Consider the following 19,328-nt stretch of genomic DNA (forward strand, 5'->3'; position numbering starts at 1 on the left):
ATTCTCATCTCCAGCTCTTTATTTCTCATTGAAAGGCCTAACGCTGCAAAAATGGCACCAGAAGTTTCTGGGAAAATGATTATGTGACCCCAGAAGGAGGATTGGGCTTCTGGTCAAGGTTAAGCAATAGGAGTGAGTCATTGGCAGATTAGAGCTCTCCTTCCCTAGGCAAATACTTCTCAGCTAGAGAATCAAAGGGCAGAATGAGAGGCGGGAGCCAGGAGAGCCCTTCTCTGCAGAGTAGGAGTCAGAGAGGAATTTGCTATGGGACCACAGCAGGCATGGCAGTAATCATGCCAGCTAATTATCCAGCCCCTTTCATCCTCAGCTCACCAAGTGCTTAATCCCCACTACCCCCTCTGAGTTCAATAGCCAGGGAGGATTTATGAAGGAAGAAACAGAAGCATAGAAGAGCTAAATAAGTTACCAACTGGGTTCCAGCCTGCCCAGCTTGGGAAGGAACAGAAATGAAAGAGGTTCAGAGCTATGGCTTCCAATCCCACCAATCCTGGCTCTTTGGATCAAAACTTTGCCCATTATCTTAGCGGATGTCCACGTAGGAAGGGGAAGATTTGTTTTTGATCACAGTTCTGCCATTGGTTTACTCCTTTTACCTTCTTTGGGCTTTAGTCTGTGTAACTACCAAATGGGAAGAATAACCTCCGTCCCTCTCCAAGAAATTGTGAGCGTGAAAAGAGACTTTCGTTCAGTCAAGCTATATTTAGTATGTAACCTCTATGCATAGGACCCTGCTAAGGGTCATGAAAAGCTATCAGAATGAATAAGGCAGTCCCTGGCCTCCTGGAATGTCTAGTCTAGCTGGGGAGATAAGCACAGCATAGTAAGCCCTTCATAAAAGTTTGTTAAATGGAATAAAACACAAATAATTACAACACAAGGTAGAATTTCATGGGTACCCAAAGAGAAATATAATAAAGATACTATGAGAGCCAAGAGGACTCAGAAATTACTTCCATTTAGGGGAATCAGGGAAGGCTTCTGAGAGGAAAAAATGTTTGGGCTAGGCCTCGAATTATTGATAGAATTTGGGCAAATAGAGATCGAAAGGCCCTTAGGGCACTCCATGTGGAGGCAATAGTGCAAGCTGGCTGCAGTAAAGTATAGGATACCGTTAGAGAACAAAGAGGAGTCTAATAGTCATTCATTTGTTTACGTCACATCCGACTCTTTGTGCCCCCATTTGGAGTTTTCTTGGCAAAAATACTGGAGTGGTTTGCCATTTCCTCTTCCAGCTCAGTTTACATTTAAAAAAAATTTTTTTTAATCCTTAACTTCTGTGTATGGCTCCTAGGTGGAAGAGTGGTAAGGTTAGGCAATGGGGGTCAAGTGACTTGCCCAGGGTCACACAGCTGGGAAGTGTCTGAGGCCAGATTTGAACCTAGGACCTCCCATCTCTAGGCCTGGCTCTCAATCCACTGAGTTACCCAGCTGCCCTTCAGTTTATATTTTATGGAAACTGAGGCACACCGGGTTAAGTGACTTGCCACAGGGCAGCCACACAGCTAGCAAGTAAGGCCAGATTTGAACTCAGGAAGAAGAGTCTCTGCCTCTATCTGCTGTGCCACTTAGCTGCCCTACTTTAGGTAAGACATAGCATTGTGTAGGGGAGCAGCGGTATAAAGAAAAGTAGGGTGGAGTTAGGTTGTGGGGGGCTTCAAATGCTAAGGATAGGCCAAGAGGAACCGCTGAAGGATGATGTCTATAAAGACAGCAACTTAGTAGCAAAACTCTAGCCTACATAATAGACTTATCTTTTATTTTATTTAGAAAGGTCAGAATTATTCTTCCTCCTTGGCGCTGTTGTCCTGACAGTGCCTACCCAGGGAGAGAGCTGGGAAATGCTCTCTGCGACCTGGAGAAGACATAAAGGGCTTCAGTCCATGCAGAAGAGGGGAGGGAGCTCCGGAGAGGATGCTCTTCTGTTGAAGATGCTGCCTCACATCCCTGCTTGAGTCAGAGACCAGGGCCTGCTCACGAAAGCGGGATGGGCTCTGGTGCCTGCCCAAGAGCTCCAGGAGGAAGCCTCGGGTGGGGGCGAGATCAGCTGCGGCTAAGAGAGGAGGTGGATCCCCGAGTCTGGCTGCAGCTTGACTCATCCTCATCTCCCCCAGCCACAGGCAGGCAGGCAGGCAGGCAGGCAGCAGAGGCCCAGGCTGAGGGACCAGTTTCCACCCAGAGTGCTTCATCTTTTTGTCCAGACCGAGATGGTCTCCGGGCACTCTCTGAGGCCTGGCAGATTTCTCAGCATGCCCAGCTCCTCTCCAGGGACTTCTGCCACCACCCCTCCTTGGAAAAGTGCAGGAAAGAAAAACACTCCTTCCTGGCTGGCTGCCCTCTCCTAGGCTGACTTCCTCTCGGCCCATTATCTCAGAGTGGGATTTGGTTACTGTTGTTTCTTGAAGCCTGAAGTCCAGGCTCTGGGGCTGGGAGCAGGATGGGCTGCCACCCCTGGGATTCGTCTTAGGGAAGAGTAGGTGGGGGCTGTGGGCCTGACATTCTTGTCTTACTAGCCCAGGTTAGGCCGTCTAGCTGGGTCTTACTTGAGCCAGTATCCTGGGTGGGGGAAGTCTCTGATTCCTGGAAACCAGCTCTGACACAGGGCTGGGCTAGGCTGAAGGAGCCATGTGATGAGAAATCAATGACAACAAAGGGAATCTGGAGCTCTGGTCCCCCAGCTTAGAGTCAAAGAATTTTAGGGCAGGGGCCTGGGTTTGCCCACAGGATTCCTGTCTCAATCTTGAGCCCACATTTAGACTCTGAGGGAGACTTCTGGCAGAGGTAACACTGGCCCGGGCCGGGGGTGGGGGAGGCGGGAAGGAGAATAGACGGAGGGACAGATGGGAAGAACCCTCTCTGGCGTCCTGTATCCGATTTCAGAGTCTCTAGGGATCGGGACTCTGCCCATGCCCCCCCCCCCAGGCTTGGGACAGCCCACCTGTCACCAGGACTAAGTGGGGGTGGAGAACCCCGGGGAAGAGGAGACAAGACACTGAAGCGAGGTTCTTCTTGCAGGGGGGAGGGAAGAGCCGATGTAAATCCTCCAACTCCCTTCCAAAGGCAACTGTCTCCTAGGCCAGGATCGTCTAAGGTCCCTACAGACCTTCCTTCTGCGACCTGTCCCTGCCACCCACCTCCCCAGCATGGAGGAAAGCTCAGGTGGGGCGAAGAATGAGGGGCATCTTCGAAGCAAGTACAGGACCCAACTGGGTTGAACTGGGACAGGGATTTCTCAGGAAATCTTTAAGGAGGGAGATCCCAAAGTGGCACCCCAACAACACTTCCAGGATGTGAATTGAGACGGAGTGGTTCTAGCTGGGGTCCCAGAGGGTGGGCCCCAGGGCTCTCTTCCCTCCAGGACTCACTCCTTTTTCATTTCTAGAAGGGCTCACATTCTGGGGAGACCTGCAAAGGGTCTCTCCTGTTTGTTTCTGTTCAGAGTCTGTTAGTCACAGGACCCCCAAGCACGTTCTGTCTCCTCGTGGGCGCTTGGGTACCTTCCAGGCACTTGGAGATTTTAATTTAGTCTCCTCCGGCTCACCAGCACCCAACTCTTCTCTAGGGTCTGTCATCTTTGTCACCAAACCCCTGCCTCTCCCCATTTCCTGTTCTATCTGCAGAGCGAGCGTGGAAGATGTCGAACCAGAGCGACGGCAACACCAAGCCCCCATGCTTACCCCGGAATGGCCTGGTAAAGCTCGCCAGCCAGCCCAACGGCCTCAGCTCTGCCAGCATCACCAAAGGGACCCCAGCTGTGAAGAACCGACTCTGCCAGCTGCCCCCTGTGCCTGCCCTCACCAGCCCAGCCTTCCCAGTGCCCACTGAACGGCCCCCACCCAGCCTGGCGTCCCCCCTCTCCTTAGCTGCCTTGGCAGGGGGGCCATGCCCCTCCTCTGAGCCCCTCGCCGCTGGACTGTCCCCTGGTGAGAGCCCCAGCCAGGCTCCCACCTCCCCCACAGAGAGGCAGCCCCTAGCCGTGGATGAGAAGATCCTCAATGGTCTCTTCTGCTACTTCTCCGCCTGTGAGAAGTGCGTGCTGGCCCAGGTGTGCAAAGCCTGGCGGAGGGTGCTTTACCAGCCCAAGTTCTGGGTGGGCCTCACCCCGGTCCTGCATGCCAAGGAGCTGTACAATGTGCTGCCCAGCGGGGAGAAGGAATTTGTGAACTTGCAGGGTTTTGCCACACGTGGCTTCGACGGCTTCTGCCTCGTCGGTGTCTCGGACCTAGACATTTGTGAATTCATTGACAACTACTCTCTGTCAAAGAAGGGCGTCAAGTCCATGAGCCTCAAGCGGTCTACCATCACGGATGCCGGCCTGGAGGTAGGTGGGGGCTACGGGCATGCCCACCCTGGGTTGGGGGGGAGAGCAGGGAGAGGAAGGGAGGGAAGCCAGAGGGGCAGGAGAAGAAAGCGGAGATGACCGGTGCACGACGGTCTTGGTGCCATGAGATGGAAAAAGATACATCATCGGAAAAGGGGAGTTCTCCGAGCGCATCATTCATTCCCTCCTTCGTTCATCCAGCCGAGGTCTTCCCGAGCCCCTAAGGGATGGCGGTGTCTGGGGGGAGCATGGAGGGTCTGGGGGGCTGAGGCAGAGAAGTGGGAAGCATGGAGAGTCCACAGCCTAAGTGGGGAGAGATCTTAGCCAATGGGAAAAGTTTAACAATAATGCCAAATTCTATTGATAAAGAGAGGCAGTCAGTGCTCAAGTGAGGTATTTGGAAAGAGGAATCTCTCTCCTCTGGAAGGATGTGGGAGGGCTTCCTCGAGGAGGCAAAACTCCAGGAGGGAGGCGAGAGGCAGGGAGGGCATTCCACACAGGGAGCATGGGCTGAGGAAGCAAAGGACCAGAGCAAAAATCAAGGTGTTTCCAGGACAGTGGCTAGAGCACGAGGGCCTATCTATGCAAACTCTGGATTTGCTGGTGGAATTGCTCCGGAGGAGGGGAGGGAAAGAACGTGAATCATGGAACCATGGGGAAATACTCTAAATTAATTAATTAAATAAAAGTTTTCAGATAAAAAACAAACTCTGGGTTTGGAAATTTCCCCAGGATGCAACGTTTTGCAGGGCCTCTAGTGTAGGGACCACCATGGCTGAAGGGATTAAGCGGTCACCGCTCTATGGGTGCCGGGTCCCTGAAGGACAGTGTCAAAGGCGTTTGGGGCACCCAAGGGAGCCTGGAAGCTCCCTAAGCCCGTGCCCTTTGCCGTGCCCCCTCCCAGGTCATGCTAGAGCAGATGCAAGGGGTAGTTCGTCTGGAGCTGTCCGGCTGCAACGACTTCACGGAGGCGGGCCTGTGGTCCAGCCTCAACGCCCGCATCACCTCGTTGAGCGTCAGCGACTGCATTAACGTGGCCGATGACGCCATCGCCGCCATTTCTCAGCTGCTGCCCAACCTGGCCGAGCTGAGCCTGCAGGCGTACCACGTCACGGACACGGCCCTGGCCTACTTCACGGCCAAGCAGGGCTACACCACCCACACCCTGCGGCTGCACTCCTGCTGGGAGATCACCAACCACGGCGTGGTCAACATGGTGCACAGCCTGCCCAACCTGACTTCCCTCAGCCTCTCTGGCTGCTCCAAAGTCACGGATGACGGGGTGGAGCTTGTGGCCGAGAACCTCCGCAAGCTGCGCAGCCTCGACCTGTCCTGGTGCCCCCGGATCACCGACATGGCCCTGGAGTACATCGCTTGTGACCTGCATAAGCTGGAGGAGCTGGTGCTTGACAGGTAGGCTCCGGAGGGGCGGGTGGGAGCCCAAGGGGGGGAGGGGCGGACTCGAGGGGCCCACCCCTTCTGGCCCCAGCGCCTGTCATCCTGCGCCGAGCCAGCGCGCTCAGCTCGGAGACTTAGGATCATTCCTGGAGGAAGAAGCAGCCCAGGTGGGTGGAAATAAGACCCAGAAAACTTCGGACACTTTGAAGGGAAGGCTAAGCAGGGGAAGAAGCAAGCGGATGTCCATGCGATGAATAAGAAAGCGTAGAAATGATCTCTTTTAAAATTCACATTTCTGCAGCCTTTTATTTTTTTAATTTATTTTATCTTTAAACCCTTACCTTCCGCCTTAGAATCAATACAAGCAGAAAAATGGTAAGGGTTAGGCATTGGGGGTTAAGTGACTTGCCCAGGGTCACACAGCTAGGGAAGTACCTGAGGTTAGATTTGAACCCAGGACCTCCCATCTCTAGTCCTGGCTCTCAATCCAATGAGTCACCCAGTTGCCCTCTCCACAGCCTTTTTTTTTTTTTATTTTATTTTAAACCCTTAACTTCTGTGCATTGACTCATAGGTGGAAGAGTGGTAAGGGTAGGCAATGGGGGTCAAGTGACTTGCCCAGGGTCACACAGCTGGGAAGTGTCTGAGGCCGGATTTGAACCTAGGACCTCTCTAGAGAGGTCTCTAGGCCTGGCTCTCCATCCACTGAGCTACCCAGCTGCCCCTCCACAGCCTTTTAAAAGTGCATTTCCAGTGACAGCCCCTGTGAGATAGGCTGTATGAGTATCAACATCATTTTATAGATGAGGAAATTGAGGCTAAAGGAGGAGAAAGGGCTCACTCAGGATTACCCAGACAGAGCCAAGAATTGATTCCTGTATCACAATGGGAATGATTAGGAACCTCCCAGGCAGCCCCATGCCCACATAGAGTCAGGAGACCCTGAATGGGTTCTGGAGGTATTGAGTGTGCCTTTGAAGCCAGATCCGGAGCCTTCCTGGCTAGGAAAAAGAAAAAAAAAGTATATTTCTATGGAGTTCATAAATACTCATGAAGAAATAAATATAATCCCCATTTTATAGATGGGCCTTGTGGAAGGTAGGCTGGAGAAAGAGGAGGCTTCTAGGCTAACCTTGATCCCAGGCAGATACCCTTTTGGTCTGGTCCCACAGGTGTGTTCGAATCACAGACACTGGACTCAGCTACCTGTCCACCATGTCTTCGCTTCGAAGTCTCTACCTACGATGGTGCTGTCAGGTAGGGATCCCCCCTCTCTTGGGTCACCCCACAGAATGGTACAGAGACAGAGGGGTCTGGGGCCTCCTTGGAGTTCCTTTCCTATCCCTAACTGAAACCTTCCTGGGCTCCAGGGCCTTTCAAAGGATTAGCCCATGAGAGGCACTGGGGAAGCCTCCTTGGAGCAAATCTTTTCCAGGATGTCCAGCCCCCCCACCCCCATCTCCACCTACCCAACCTATGCGACTACTAGAACACAGACTTTTCACCTAGGATCCTCAGACCCTGAGAAGTCCATCAATAGATTTCTTGACTTTGGAGAGGGGAAAAAAATACATATTTATTTCAATATAATTGGTTTCCTTTGTAATCCTAATTTATTTTATGCATTTAACAACATTATTCTGAGAAGGGGGGGAATCAGAGGTTTTAGGGGTCTAGAAAAGGGGTCCAGGACACAAAAACCAGTTAAGAATCCCTGCTTTTGAAGGCTCCTCCCTCACTTCTCAGACTACCCAAATGCATAGAATTTCATAGTTGGAAAGAGCCTCTGAGAGTCTTCCAACCCCTTTCTTAAAGTCCTCCAGGGATGGAAAATGCACTGCTTGTTGAGGCTACCCATCTCCCCTTCTAGAGAGCTCTGTTTGCTACAATGGCTATTTCGGATGCCATCTTGAAGTCAGCTTCCTGCTATCTCCCAATCATTGCTCCCAACTGCCCTTTCAGAGGGAGGGGGTGACTGGTGACCAGAGGGACAAGGCTACTCTTCCTTCCACTTGTACACCCTTTAAAGTTCTTGAAAACAGCTGGCATGTCCCTGCCAAGGCTACTTCAGACAAACAATGTCCCTTGTCTTTAACTAATGCTCATGTGACATGGTATCCAGTCCTCTCTTCCTCTCTTGGAAGTGCTTCCATTTGTCAGCACAAAACTCCAGATGAGGCCTGACTGAGGCAGAATATGATGGACTGTCACCTCCCTAGCTCCAGACACTTTACATATACTAATGAAGTCTGAGTTCTCATTTGTTTTTTGCCTTCTGTTTACTCACTGACCTTGGGGTCCACTAAGAATCCCTGCCCATTCTTTTTATTTTCTTTTAAATCCTTACCTTCCATCTTGGATTTAATACCATATATTGGTTTTAAGGGAGAGTTGAGGTAAGGACTAGGCAAAGGGGGTAAATGACTTGCCCAGGATCACACAACTAGAAAGTATCTGAGGTCATATTTGAACCCAGGATGTCCCAGATAGGCCTGCTCTATCTTTGAGCCACCTGGCTGCCCCTACCATTCTTTTTCACAGAAATTATCATCTCGCCTCACCTCTACCACATAATACTTATGTAATTGATTTTTGTTTTTAAAATAGATTTTTATTGATATCTTCCATTTTTAACATCACCTAAATTTCTCCTTATATCTGTTCATTTCCCCTCTCAAAGATCCGTGCCTTATAATAAAGAATTTTTTTAAAAGAGGAAGAGAAAAAAATCAGCAAAACTGAGCAACACATTTAAAAATGATTTGTTTTCACTCAAGTATAGAACTTTACTTTCATGTTTGCTTTCTTATGCTGAAGCAGAAGGAGGTGGTAAGGAGGGATTGTCTGTGGCTGGTCCCAGCATTCTCTCCTCTTCCTGAACTTTGGGAGAGAAGGAAAGGAAGAGAGGGAAAATATTAACCAAGGCCCATTGGCTCCACAGGTGCAGGATTTTGGGCTGAAACACCTCCTGGCCATGAGGAGTTTGCGCCTCCTCTCTCTCGCAGGTGAGATCCTTCCCCTCCACTCTCCACCCCATCTCTCTGCCCCTTGCCACACTCCCTGGCATGTGGCCTCCTCTAGAGAAGAGGGCCAGAGCTGCAGCCTTGTGGGAGCAGGTTGGTGGGAAGGGGGAACAGATGGCATGCTCCCCACCCCCTGCCAAGATGAGGAAGCCACCCTACCTCACTGCCCCAGAGGTGGGTCTGGGCCTCTCTCTCTTCCTCTACACCAGAATCTGAGGTGTCCCAAGGGACTGGCCAGCCCTTGGGATGTACATCCTGTGGGTCAGGCCTGGAGACCTCCCAAGCAGGAGTCCTGAGCCGCTAGATTTCCCCAGGCTCTGGGTTGGGGTGGGGGAACCGAAGGGGGTACTTTTGTTGCCCCATGCCTCTCATCTGCCCCTCCTCGTGCTTCCAGGCTGTCCCCTGCTGACCACCACGGGGCTCTCTGGCCTGGTGCAGTTGCAGGAACTGGAAGAGCTGGAACTGACCAACTGCCCTGGAGCCACCCCCGAGCTCTTCAAGTATTTCTCCCAGCACCTACCCCGATGCCTGGTCATAGAGTAGGGGCCGGGCCGGGTTTGGCCCCATCCACCTTGGGACTTGACCCCTCTTGCCCCACTCAGCTTCCTCCCTTCTCCATTCAGTTTCATTGTCCCACAGGGACCTGGGTCATACTCCACACAGAACCCAGGAATCCTAGGGACCCAGCCTAGCTCTTGCCCCACTCCACCATCGCTCTGCCCTCACCATCCTCTGCGTCAATTTGCCAACTAACTCAAGCCAGGAATAGCTATGGGGGGTGGGGGGAAGGGGGAGGGCAGGTGGCTCCCCTGGCCCAGGCCAGGAGGTGGGGGTAGGAATGATGGGGGGAGAGAAGGTCATTGATCCTTCCTCTTGACTAGGCTAGGAAGGCCGAGCAGCCACAGAAGCTGGGCCTGGCTTCTCACTTCCCACATGGCTACTCAGATGCTCAGGAGCAACTCGACCATCCTCCGACTGCCTTTCTGGCCCCCATGCTCTCGGCTCCTTCTGTCCCCTCCTACCTGGGTAGGACAGAGGCAGTGTAGGGATACTATCCTATGTGGTAGTACAGCGGCTCTCCTTGGTGGTCCTAGAGAATCATAGGATTGCAGTTTTAGAGCAGGAAGGAGAAGATTCCTGCTTCTGTAACCACACACACACACACACACACACACACACACACACACACACACACACACTCACTCACTCACAAAATCTAGACTCAACCTCATTGGTTTTCTCCAGACCCAAATTCTGACAGCAGCAGCCTGGAGGCTCATACCCAGGGTCCCTTTCAACTTTTCTCTCACTTTAAACCCTCCCTTACACACAGACACACAGACATACACAGACACACACAGACACACAGACACAGACACACACACACACACACACCCACACACACCCTACACTCTGAAGCCTCAGGCCTTCCAGCTAAACCAATGGGTGCTGGGCATGGTACCATTTGTCATGGAGGGCTGCTGGACATGGTACCATTTGTCATGGAGGGCTGATGGATAGAGCCTATCCCCAGGACCCTTCAGGGGAGGATAAATGGCAGAAATTGGGGGTAGATTAGGACAGAAGCTCTGAGTTCCCAGAGCAAAGAAGGCATATTACCCTGGGGAAAGTGGGGTAAGAGAAATGACCACCCACTTTTTCTGTCCCCATGGTCCAGAATGCTGTTTCCCAAGTGGTAGGCCCATCCTGTCCTTCAGAGAGAAGGATCCCCTCCTCTTCCTCGACTATGAGCACATACACATACATGGGTACATATGTGCATGCCCCTCTGTGCCCTGCTCTGCACGCCTGCCCACAATCATGTTCACCCATGCACAAATCCTGTCCCACCTGCCCCCCAGCTCAGGCAGCTCTATCCCATTTCCCCCAAACCTCTGGCTAGAGCAGCCCCTTTGGATCCCAGTCCTGGGTGGAGGTCAAGTGGAAATAGACCCTTAAAGAAGGCTAGCTTTGTTTCAAAAGGTACCGAAGAGAATCCTTAATCTAGGGCTCTGTTACCCAGGGCAAGAATTAATGCCCTGACAGTTCGAGGCTAGGTCTGCATCTCTCATTCTCCTCATCTTTCCCCCTCTAGCTTCCTGCCTCCTTTTATCTCTCTCCTCCTTCTTCCTAGTTCTCAGACTCAGCTGTCTCCTCTAGCTCCCGTGTCTCCCAATGGCCTGTTTCCAAAGTGGAGCCAAGGGCTTGACATGTCTGGCATGTGTTGCTGGGGACAGGGAAGGGACTCACCTAGGCTTTGCTTTGAAACAGAGGCATTTAGGTTTTCTGTTCCCATCCCCTGAAACATTCCCCAAATCTTCAGTGGGGAGAGAGGTGTTGGTTTCCCCTCATGGGGAAATTGAGGTACAGAACCATCAGGAGATCTGAATGATTCTGTACTGAGCTTAGAGTGAAGCTAAGGGTCTCTTTTTTAATCCCAATCCAGATGGTTCTGTTGTTCCATAACCACTGTGAGGCCTGGGGTAACCCAAGGATGTGGTTGGGGGGATGCTCAGGGTCTCCCCTTCAGATCCTGATTCCTCACCCTCCTTATTTCAGGGAGCCCCTATTGACTCAGGCCAAATTCCCTCTTCCTCTTCCTGGGTACATCATTTAGAGGCATGGCCTGAGGCAGGACTGCAAGACCACAGATAAACATTGACATTCCTCGCCTTTGGAGTCTTCTTCCATATGGTGGGAGATGGGAGAGCAAGGAAAGAATATTGAAGGAGAAAGGTCTAAGGTCTAAGGATCACCTCAGGGTTTTGCTAGAGGAGGCTTGGAAATGGAAAGTATGTATAGGGATGGTTCTGAATGGATAACTATTCCTGGGATTGGGTATACAGTAGCCCCAGATGGGTTCAGATATCTGTTCAGCTAAAGCTCTCTCTTCCTGTTCTCAACCTACCCCATTCTCTCCTCCGTACCTGGATCTCTCATCCATGTAGATGGGACAGGCATGTACTGAGCATTGTCCCCCTCTTCTCCACCTCCTGCCCCTTGAGACAGGAACCATCAAACTGGGGACTGGGGGCCTCAAGTTAGATCTCTCCCCTCCCCTTCTAGGAAGAAGCTTCCATTGGGTTCCCCAAATAGAGCTATGGGTGCTGGAATAAACTCTCTCTGTCCACTAAGCTTCCAAAGGCCCTCTCTGCCCTGAAGGCCAATGGGACCGGCATGGGTTTTTTCAGCACTGCAACCCAATCTTAAAAGTCTTCATGCTTTGGGGTTGGGGAACCATTTATACCCTACCCTTCGCAAGCTAGGACCCTGACCCCATAAGGACAACTCCAACCAGCAACTCTGATCTTCCACAGCATCTTGGTGGGGAAAAGGGCTTCTTTATTGGCCACCCCTGACCCAACTTCTTCCCCCCCTCCCCCCCATCCCCACTCCACCCACCCCAGATGGTCTCTGATGATGGCCGCATAAGATCCTAAACCATTTGGAAGTCCTGGATTCTGGCATCGAAAGCTGGCACCAGCCTAGCAAGAGAGCTGAGGAGGGGAAGTTGGGTCCCCTCCCATTCCAAACAGGAGATCCCCAGGAGACACCGCTCCCCCTCACCTCATCCTGGGACAGACACCATCCTGGGAGCGAAGAGATTGTTTCTGATTGGAAGAGATGAACCTATCCCTAAAGCTGCCCCTCCCCCAACTCCTCACCCCACCCCCAGAGAGAGAGAAAGAGAGAGAGTGAGAGACTGAAAGAGAGAGAGAGAGTGAGAGAGAGAGAAAGAGAGAGAGACTGAGAGAGAACGAGCGAGCAATACTGTTGAAGTGAAACAGAGAAATGATTTGACAGCCCAAAGATTTTTCCTGTACCCTTGGAGCCAGACCATCTGGCCTGGGGCTCCGGGCTGACTTGGTCCTAAGCCAGTTTTCTCAACCCCCCTCCTCTGCTTTGTGCCCCCTGGGGTCAGGGAGGGGAATGGGAGAGGTGTTCATTGGTCCAAAGTATTAAAGTAACTGAAGCTGTGATATTTCCAACTACTGTAGGAGGAAAATAAAAGGGAGATAGGAAAAAAAAATCAACCCTGAAAACCATTTTCTTACTGTACATAACAACCTCATTCTCCTGTATATGCGGAAGATATAACCTTATATTTGGTAAGTGTTTCTTGTGCTATTTTATCACGTGACCTGTTTATAAAAATATATATTAAAAAAAAGTTGCAAAAACATCTGTGTTGAGTGTGTTTCCTGATCTTGATACCATGTGATTGAACTGGTGTTGAGGACTCAACAAACATTACTGGTATAATAATTACTATCACTACCAACTCCTCATAGAACATTTTTTACCCTTCAAAATGCTTCCATCTTTATTACGTCGTTTGATCATACTGTTTTAAGAGGTGGGATAGGTACTCTCCCCAGTTTTACAAAGGAGGAAACAGAGATAAAGTGTTTTGTGAAATTACAATCACTTAATTATAGTTAATATAATGCATATATATACAGTCCCTGCTACTACCATCTAGTTGTTAGGATGAAAAGAGGAATAGATTATGGATTAGAAGACCAGAGATCAAGTCCCATCTTCATTACTGACTCACTTGGTTATGACTTTGGACAAACTTACTTGCTCACTGGGCTCCAGTTCCCTTCTATGGCAGATAAGGAGGTTGGACCAGATGCTCTCCAAGGTCCTGTCCAGCTCTGACATTCTGTAAGTTGATACTGTGTTTAATTCTGGGCACCATGTTTTAGGAAAAACAGTGACCAGTTGGAATATTTCCAAAAGACTGAGTGACTAAGGTGGAGACATACATGGAAATGACCCCATAGGAGGATGGGTTGAAGGATGTGGGGATAGTAGGGTTGGGGAAAAGGACTTTGGGACCCTATGATAGCTGTCTTCAAGCATTTGAAGGATTTTTCCATGGAAGAGGGATTAGACTTGTTCTGTCCAATCTTGGTCAGAATGGTTGGAATTACAATAGTTCTAAGTACAGGAAATCATTTTTATCAGGAATATTTCCTGATTTAAAAAAATTTCCTAGGGATAAGCTGTCCCAAAATGGCATTGGCTCTTTTGAGATGGAAGTGTCTCCAATCACTTTTTAAGTTCCTTTTTTTCCTTTTTTTTTTAAATGCTTACTTTTTGTCTTAGAATCAATGCTCTGTGATAGTTCCAAAGCAGAAGAAGAGCAAGGGGTAGGAAATAGGGGTTAAGTGATTTGCCCAAGGTCACATAGCTAGGACGTGTCTGAGGTCAGATTTGAACCCAGGACCTCCTGTCTCTAGGTCTGACTCTCAATCCACTGAGCCACCTAGCTTCCCCTAAGTTCTTCAAGAGAGGTTATAGAAAGAATTCCCGTTCAGGTACAGGTGAGAGTAGGTCACCCTTAAGGTCCCTTCTAACCTACCTAATATTCTACAATTTTAGTTAAATGACTGACTCAAGGTTACATAGTTAGTGGTGTAACCAAGACTACAATATAGGTTTCCTAATTCCTGGTATATTGCTTTTTTCCACTATCACACCACTCCGGGCTTGCTTCACAGATGTGCTGGTTCCTGAGAGCCAGTTGTTAAATTTTCATTGTGAGTGAGTATCTATACTTCTAAAATCAGCAAACATTATAAATCTGGACTTGATTTATTGTTTTGTTGTTTGTCTATATCATGATTGGCAAACTATGGCCTGAGGGTCAGATTTGTTCCATTTCTTATTTTTCATATGGTCTTGGAACTTAGAATCAGTTTTAGATTTTTAAATACAATAAAAACTTTACTTAAAAATTAGAAAATCATTTTTAACTCAGGTGGTACAAAAATAAGCAGTGAGCTGGATTTGGCCCCAAAGTGATAGGGAAAATATTAAAAATGCAGATTAAACTTAAAAAGAGTATCTCATTTTCAGAGAATCTATTGTTAAATAATTATCGGTGTACCCCTGGTCACTCCCTCAATATTTGCTGGTACTAGCTGGTTGAGTCCCTAGAGATGTAACTATTACTACTTCCAGAATTCTAGGGGTAACTCTAGCTAATAGCTCATGACTTCTGACTAGTGTTTATATAACCTCTAACAATCATCCAGTAGACTCAATTATTCAGCAAAAGCATTTCTTTAAGTGACACAGCAAGGATAGCATTTCTCCCCAAACCTGGAGTATACTCTCCCACAAATACACAGAGTCCATGGGAGGGAAGGGTAGGCACAAATTTATAGTGATAGTAAGACATATGTGGAGAAAATATATGTAACCAAGACAATTTACAATTACAGAACTACAGAGCCTCATCTTTTCTTCCTCCTAAAAGTTTTCGTGGATTTTGCTATGAGACCTGGCATCAGTGATGGGTGAATTGCTCCATTGCTCAGCTGGGTTGGCTTCTTGCAGAGGACGATGTGTCCAGGCGGTGAATATAAAAGGCAGTTACACTTCCCAGATTCTTTTTGAATTGGTTAAGGACAAACAAGAATATAACATGTACCCTCATTGGACTATTAATTATTTTAACTGGTTTCTTCATCTACCATTTAGCTTTTTAAGCCTCTGGCCTTTCCTAATGTGTGTAATTTTGATTTTGCACCTTAAAGGCCTTCTCCTTTACATTTCAATGTTTCTGTCTCTTTGCCCCTTCAGACCTTCAGCCTTTGCTGAAGTATCACAGATCATCCTATCCTACTATGTTGTTTCAAGAATTTACCATCTACTGGCTATGGTAGTTTTCTCATGTGGAATCCTTCACCTACACCAGGTGTTGATGCTAATCCCTCTGTAAACCACAGCCCAAAAGACAGAGAGAAGCTTCCATTGGGGGAAGGAGTTGTCCCAGAATTCTTCAAAGGATGACTAGGAATGGAGGATTGGAGAAATAACTGGAATGGACAGAAGGTTCCCTACGGTAGAATGAATAACCCATGGAGTTCATAGAAGAGCTAAGAGAGAAGTAGACTCTCTAGACCAGAGAGAGAGAAAAGTAAAAACACAGGACTACTTGAGACCTAAGTCTAGCTTACGCCCTGCCACTACCTAGTTATGGGACCTTGGTAAAGCCAATTTGCATGCCTTCACTGTGATTCCCCCACTTGTAAAATGAGATTGGACTAGATGACATCAAGCCCCTTCTAGCCCTAAGTCTATGAGTAAAGAGACAGAATCAAGCAGAGACAGCTACAGCCAAGAAGAGAGGGGGGGACTCAGCATACAGAGAAAAGCATAGGCAAAGAAGTATTTAAAAAAAAGTGATGTAAAGACATGGGGAAAGTGAGTGATACAAAGGAAAAACAGAGACAGATCAGGAGAAAGAGAATGATAACAGATAGAATGGATGGAGGGAAAGATAAAGGGAAAGCACAAATTAGCCAGAGGCAAGAATGGTAAGAGAAGAATAGGTGAACAATGAGGAACAGGAAAGACCAGGAGGAAGTCAGCCTGAATGAGAAAGGAGCCCAGCCAGGGGTCTTCACAAGAAAAACTCTGTACCCTTTCCCCACCCCAGGAGGGACACAAGGGCAGGAACTAGTTGAAATAAAAGACAGAATCATAAAATCATAGAATTGGAAGGGAATTCAGAGGTCATCTAGTCCAATTTTAAATGAACAGGAATCTATTTGATGACATCCCTAGGAAGTAGTCATATAACTGATGTTGGAAGACTATCTTCCAAAGCAACCCATTCCATTTGGAGATAGCTTTGATTGTTAGGAAGATCTTTCGATAACTGAATCAAAATATACCTCCTTGGGTGTGGGAAAGCAGTCATAGTATGCATTGTTGGTGGAGTTCTGTATTGTATGAAGCTGGACTAATTGGTCCAGCCATTCTGGAAAGTAATTTGGAACTACCTGGAGTCCCAAATGTTACTACACTATGCATGCCTTTTGAGTCATTGATACCATTACTGGACCTATACCCCAAAGAGATAAAATAAAGAGGTATATAACCCATTTATACAAAAATATTTATAATAGTTCTCTGTCAAAGCAAAGAACTGAAAGCTAAGGGGATGTTCACCAATTGGGAATTAGTTGAAGAAATGATGGTATATAAATGCAATGGAACATTAATGTGTCATTGAGAAATGATCAGAGTGATGGTTTCAGAGAAACCTCAGAAGACTTTTTGGACTGATACAGAACAGTATTATACAATAATAACAGCATCATATAGACAAATAACTTTGTATAAAACTTAAGAACTCTGAATAGTGTAAAAACCAAGAACAATTTCAGAGTACCATGAAGAAATTTGAAATTGAAGCCACCTTCATGAAACTGTAAGCTCCTTCAGAGCCTTTTCCTTTTTTTCTATCCTCAGTATTTAGCATGGTATATGGCCCATAATAGATACTTAATAAGATTTATTGGTTGATGTCCTTTTAGAGATATGGCAGACTCAAGTTGCAGAATGAAACATTTATTTTGGAGCTCAACCAATAAGGGATTTTTTTTTTGCTTGATAATACCTATTTGTAACAATTTTTTCCCCTTCAACTTTGAGGGAAGGAGTGAGGAAGAAGAAGGAGTTATGGGTAGAGTTTTGAAAAAAGAAAGAAAAGGAAAAGGAAAATCATTTAAACATGTTTTCCAAGTGCACAGAGAACAGAAGGAAAACCAGAAAGAATCACAGACCATAAGGACAGCTTTGAAAGTAACATCTTGAATTTATTACAGTTTAAAATAAAAGCAAGCTATTTATAATAGACATTCACAGTTTCAAGTACAACCTCCTTTTTTTTCTGTTCTAAGACAAAAGGATATTTAGCATTTACCTTAGGGTCCATTATTCAGTCTGAAACTGCTAGCCTGAGATTCCCTTCAAGGTAGATTCTCACGGGAACAGGGAACAAGTACAAGCTTTGGGGTCTCCAGGGAACAAGTACAAGCTTTGGGGTCTCCAACTTACTAGTCCTAAAGCTAGTCCTAAAACTTGGGGTTCAACAGATCCCACCAGGCTACAAGTTTGGGGTCTCTAAATTCCACATCGACATAGCAAAGGTAGGATTCCAATGTAGGTCCTCTAATTCCAAATTAAGCACTCTTGTCACTATACAGTAACCTAAACCCAAAAGTCCATTGGTATGGGTCTCTCTTCTCTGGTGGAGAACAATGTCTTGGGCCAGGCAGAGCAGAATTAGCAGTTGTGGGAGAGAGGAGAGGTTTGTTCTCACAAGTTTGAGAGTGTCTTCAGGTTTCTTTGGGCATCCAGTTTAGACAGAGAACAATACCAATCCCACTTCAGGGTACTTAAGAGAAAAAATTCTAGGAAGGAATTGACATAAGAAGAATTGACAGACTCCATCATGTCTCTATCTCCAGCTTGCTACTCTAAAGACATCCCTTGGGTGAGATCTAGGACACTCTTAGCTGAAACGAGTTATCTCATTCCCAATGGGCAAGCACTTTCACTCTGTATTATCTGGGCATATGTATGCTTTCTGTAATCTGACTATGGAATTGGATAAATGGATTTCATGTATTCACTGCAGAATTGGCATTTAGTGGAAAAGGGATCAAGCCTTGGATGTCATGCTTCCCATTAAAGGAAAAGCAATCAGAAGTTAACCTGAAATCTGAAACCCTATTTTCCAGACTATGGAAGCAGATAGATCTAATTCTAACCTGGAAATCCGCTCCCCTCCCTCCAGGCTTCACACAGACACAGACACACACAGACACACACACACACACACACACACACACACACGAGGAGAGGAGAAGGAGAGTAACCAAGCCTCTAGCCTCGACTTCCTAACGTGGGCGAGGCAGGGAAAAGAAGCCAGAGGTCTATTTTGCCTCTACTTGGAGCCACACTTACCCTCATACTACATTGTGGAAGGCCACATTGCCTTCTACTCGTCTGCCCTTTCTTTGTCCTGTTTCTATTACGAGGTTCACATTCAGCTGCCATGCTACTCATGCTGACTCATGGTTTTCAGGTCACTAAGCTCCCCAGGTCCTTTCTAGTAATCTTTTTCTATATTTCATCTTTTATTTGGGAGATCTACATCGATTTAAAAAAAAAAAAAAAAAGTCGTGGAGCCCAACAGGGCTCTGTGACCACCAGTCTGAAATATTTTTCCTTGGAAACCTACCCTTCCCTGGATCTCAGTTTCCCCTCTGTATAAAAGCCTGGTCCTTAAGGTGCTGTACTACTGACATCCGGTGCTTTACAGCCTAAGGGTCTCTTTGGTCTGGCAGTTTATGTGTTTTCAGGCTCATTCCTCCCCGCCCTTTCCCTTGGTGTCACCTCCTCCCTCCTCCCAGCACATCCCCAGGCAGGAACTTTTATCGCCTCCCGGTGATGCCGGTGACGGCGGCTCCTTAGAGAAGGACCACTTCCGGTGTCTGGCCAGTCGCTGGGGATGCGTAATTTCCGCTGTCGCTCCAGCTGGCAGGTGAAGCCGTTTCGGTGAGTGAAGGGGTTCGAAACCGAAGGCAAGGGCGGGGTGGGGCCCCGGCCCGCTTTTTCCTCCTCCTCTCTTTTTCTTAGTGGGCGCCTCCTGTCCCGGTCCCTGTCCGCGGAAGTCTCTCCAGCTCTCTGTCTCTGTCCATGGCTCTTTCTCTCTGTGTCAGGGTGTACCTTAGTGTCTGCTCCCCACGTCTCTCCAG

The 19,328-nt window shown here is 48.0% G+C and overlaps 1 protein-coding gene across 1 annotated transcript; it reads left to right on the top strand.

Annotated features, from left to right (window-relative positions):
- The first annotated feature begins 3,646 nt into the window (after window positions 1-3,646).
- Window positions 3,647-9,303, top strand: FBXL16 (F-box and leucine rich repeat protein 16). Its single transcript, XM_044657122.1, has 5 exons — window positions 3,647-4,339; window positions 5,244-5,752; window positions 6,910-6,994; window positions 8,679-8,742; window positions 9,155-9,303. Exons 1-5 carry the CDS (start codon window positions 3,653-3,655, stop codon window positions 9,301-9,303), a joined length of 1,494 nt encoding a protein of 497 aa, XP_044513057.1. The 5' UTR covers window positions 3,647-3,652.
- Window positions 9,304-19,328: the final 10,025 nt, after the last annotated feature.

Source organism: Gracilinanus agilis, chromosome 1 (assembly GCF_016433145.1).
Source record: "Gracilinanus agilis isolate LMUSP501 chromosome 1, AgileGrace, whole genome shotgun sequence".
Lineage (NCBI taxonomy): Eukaryota > Metazoa > Chordata > Mammalia > Didelphimorphia > Didelphidae > Gracilinanus > Gracilinanus agilis.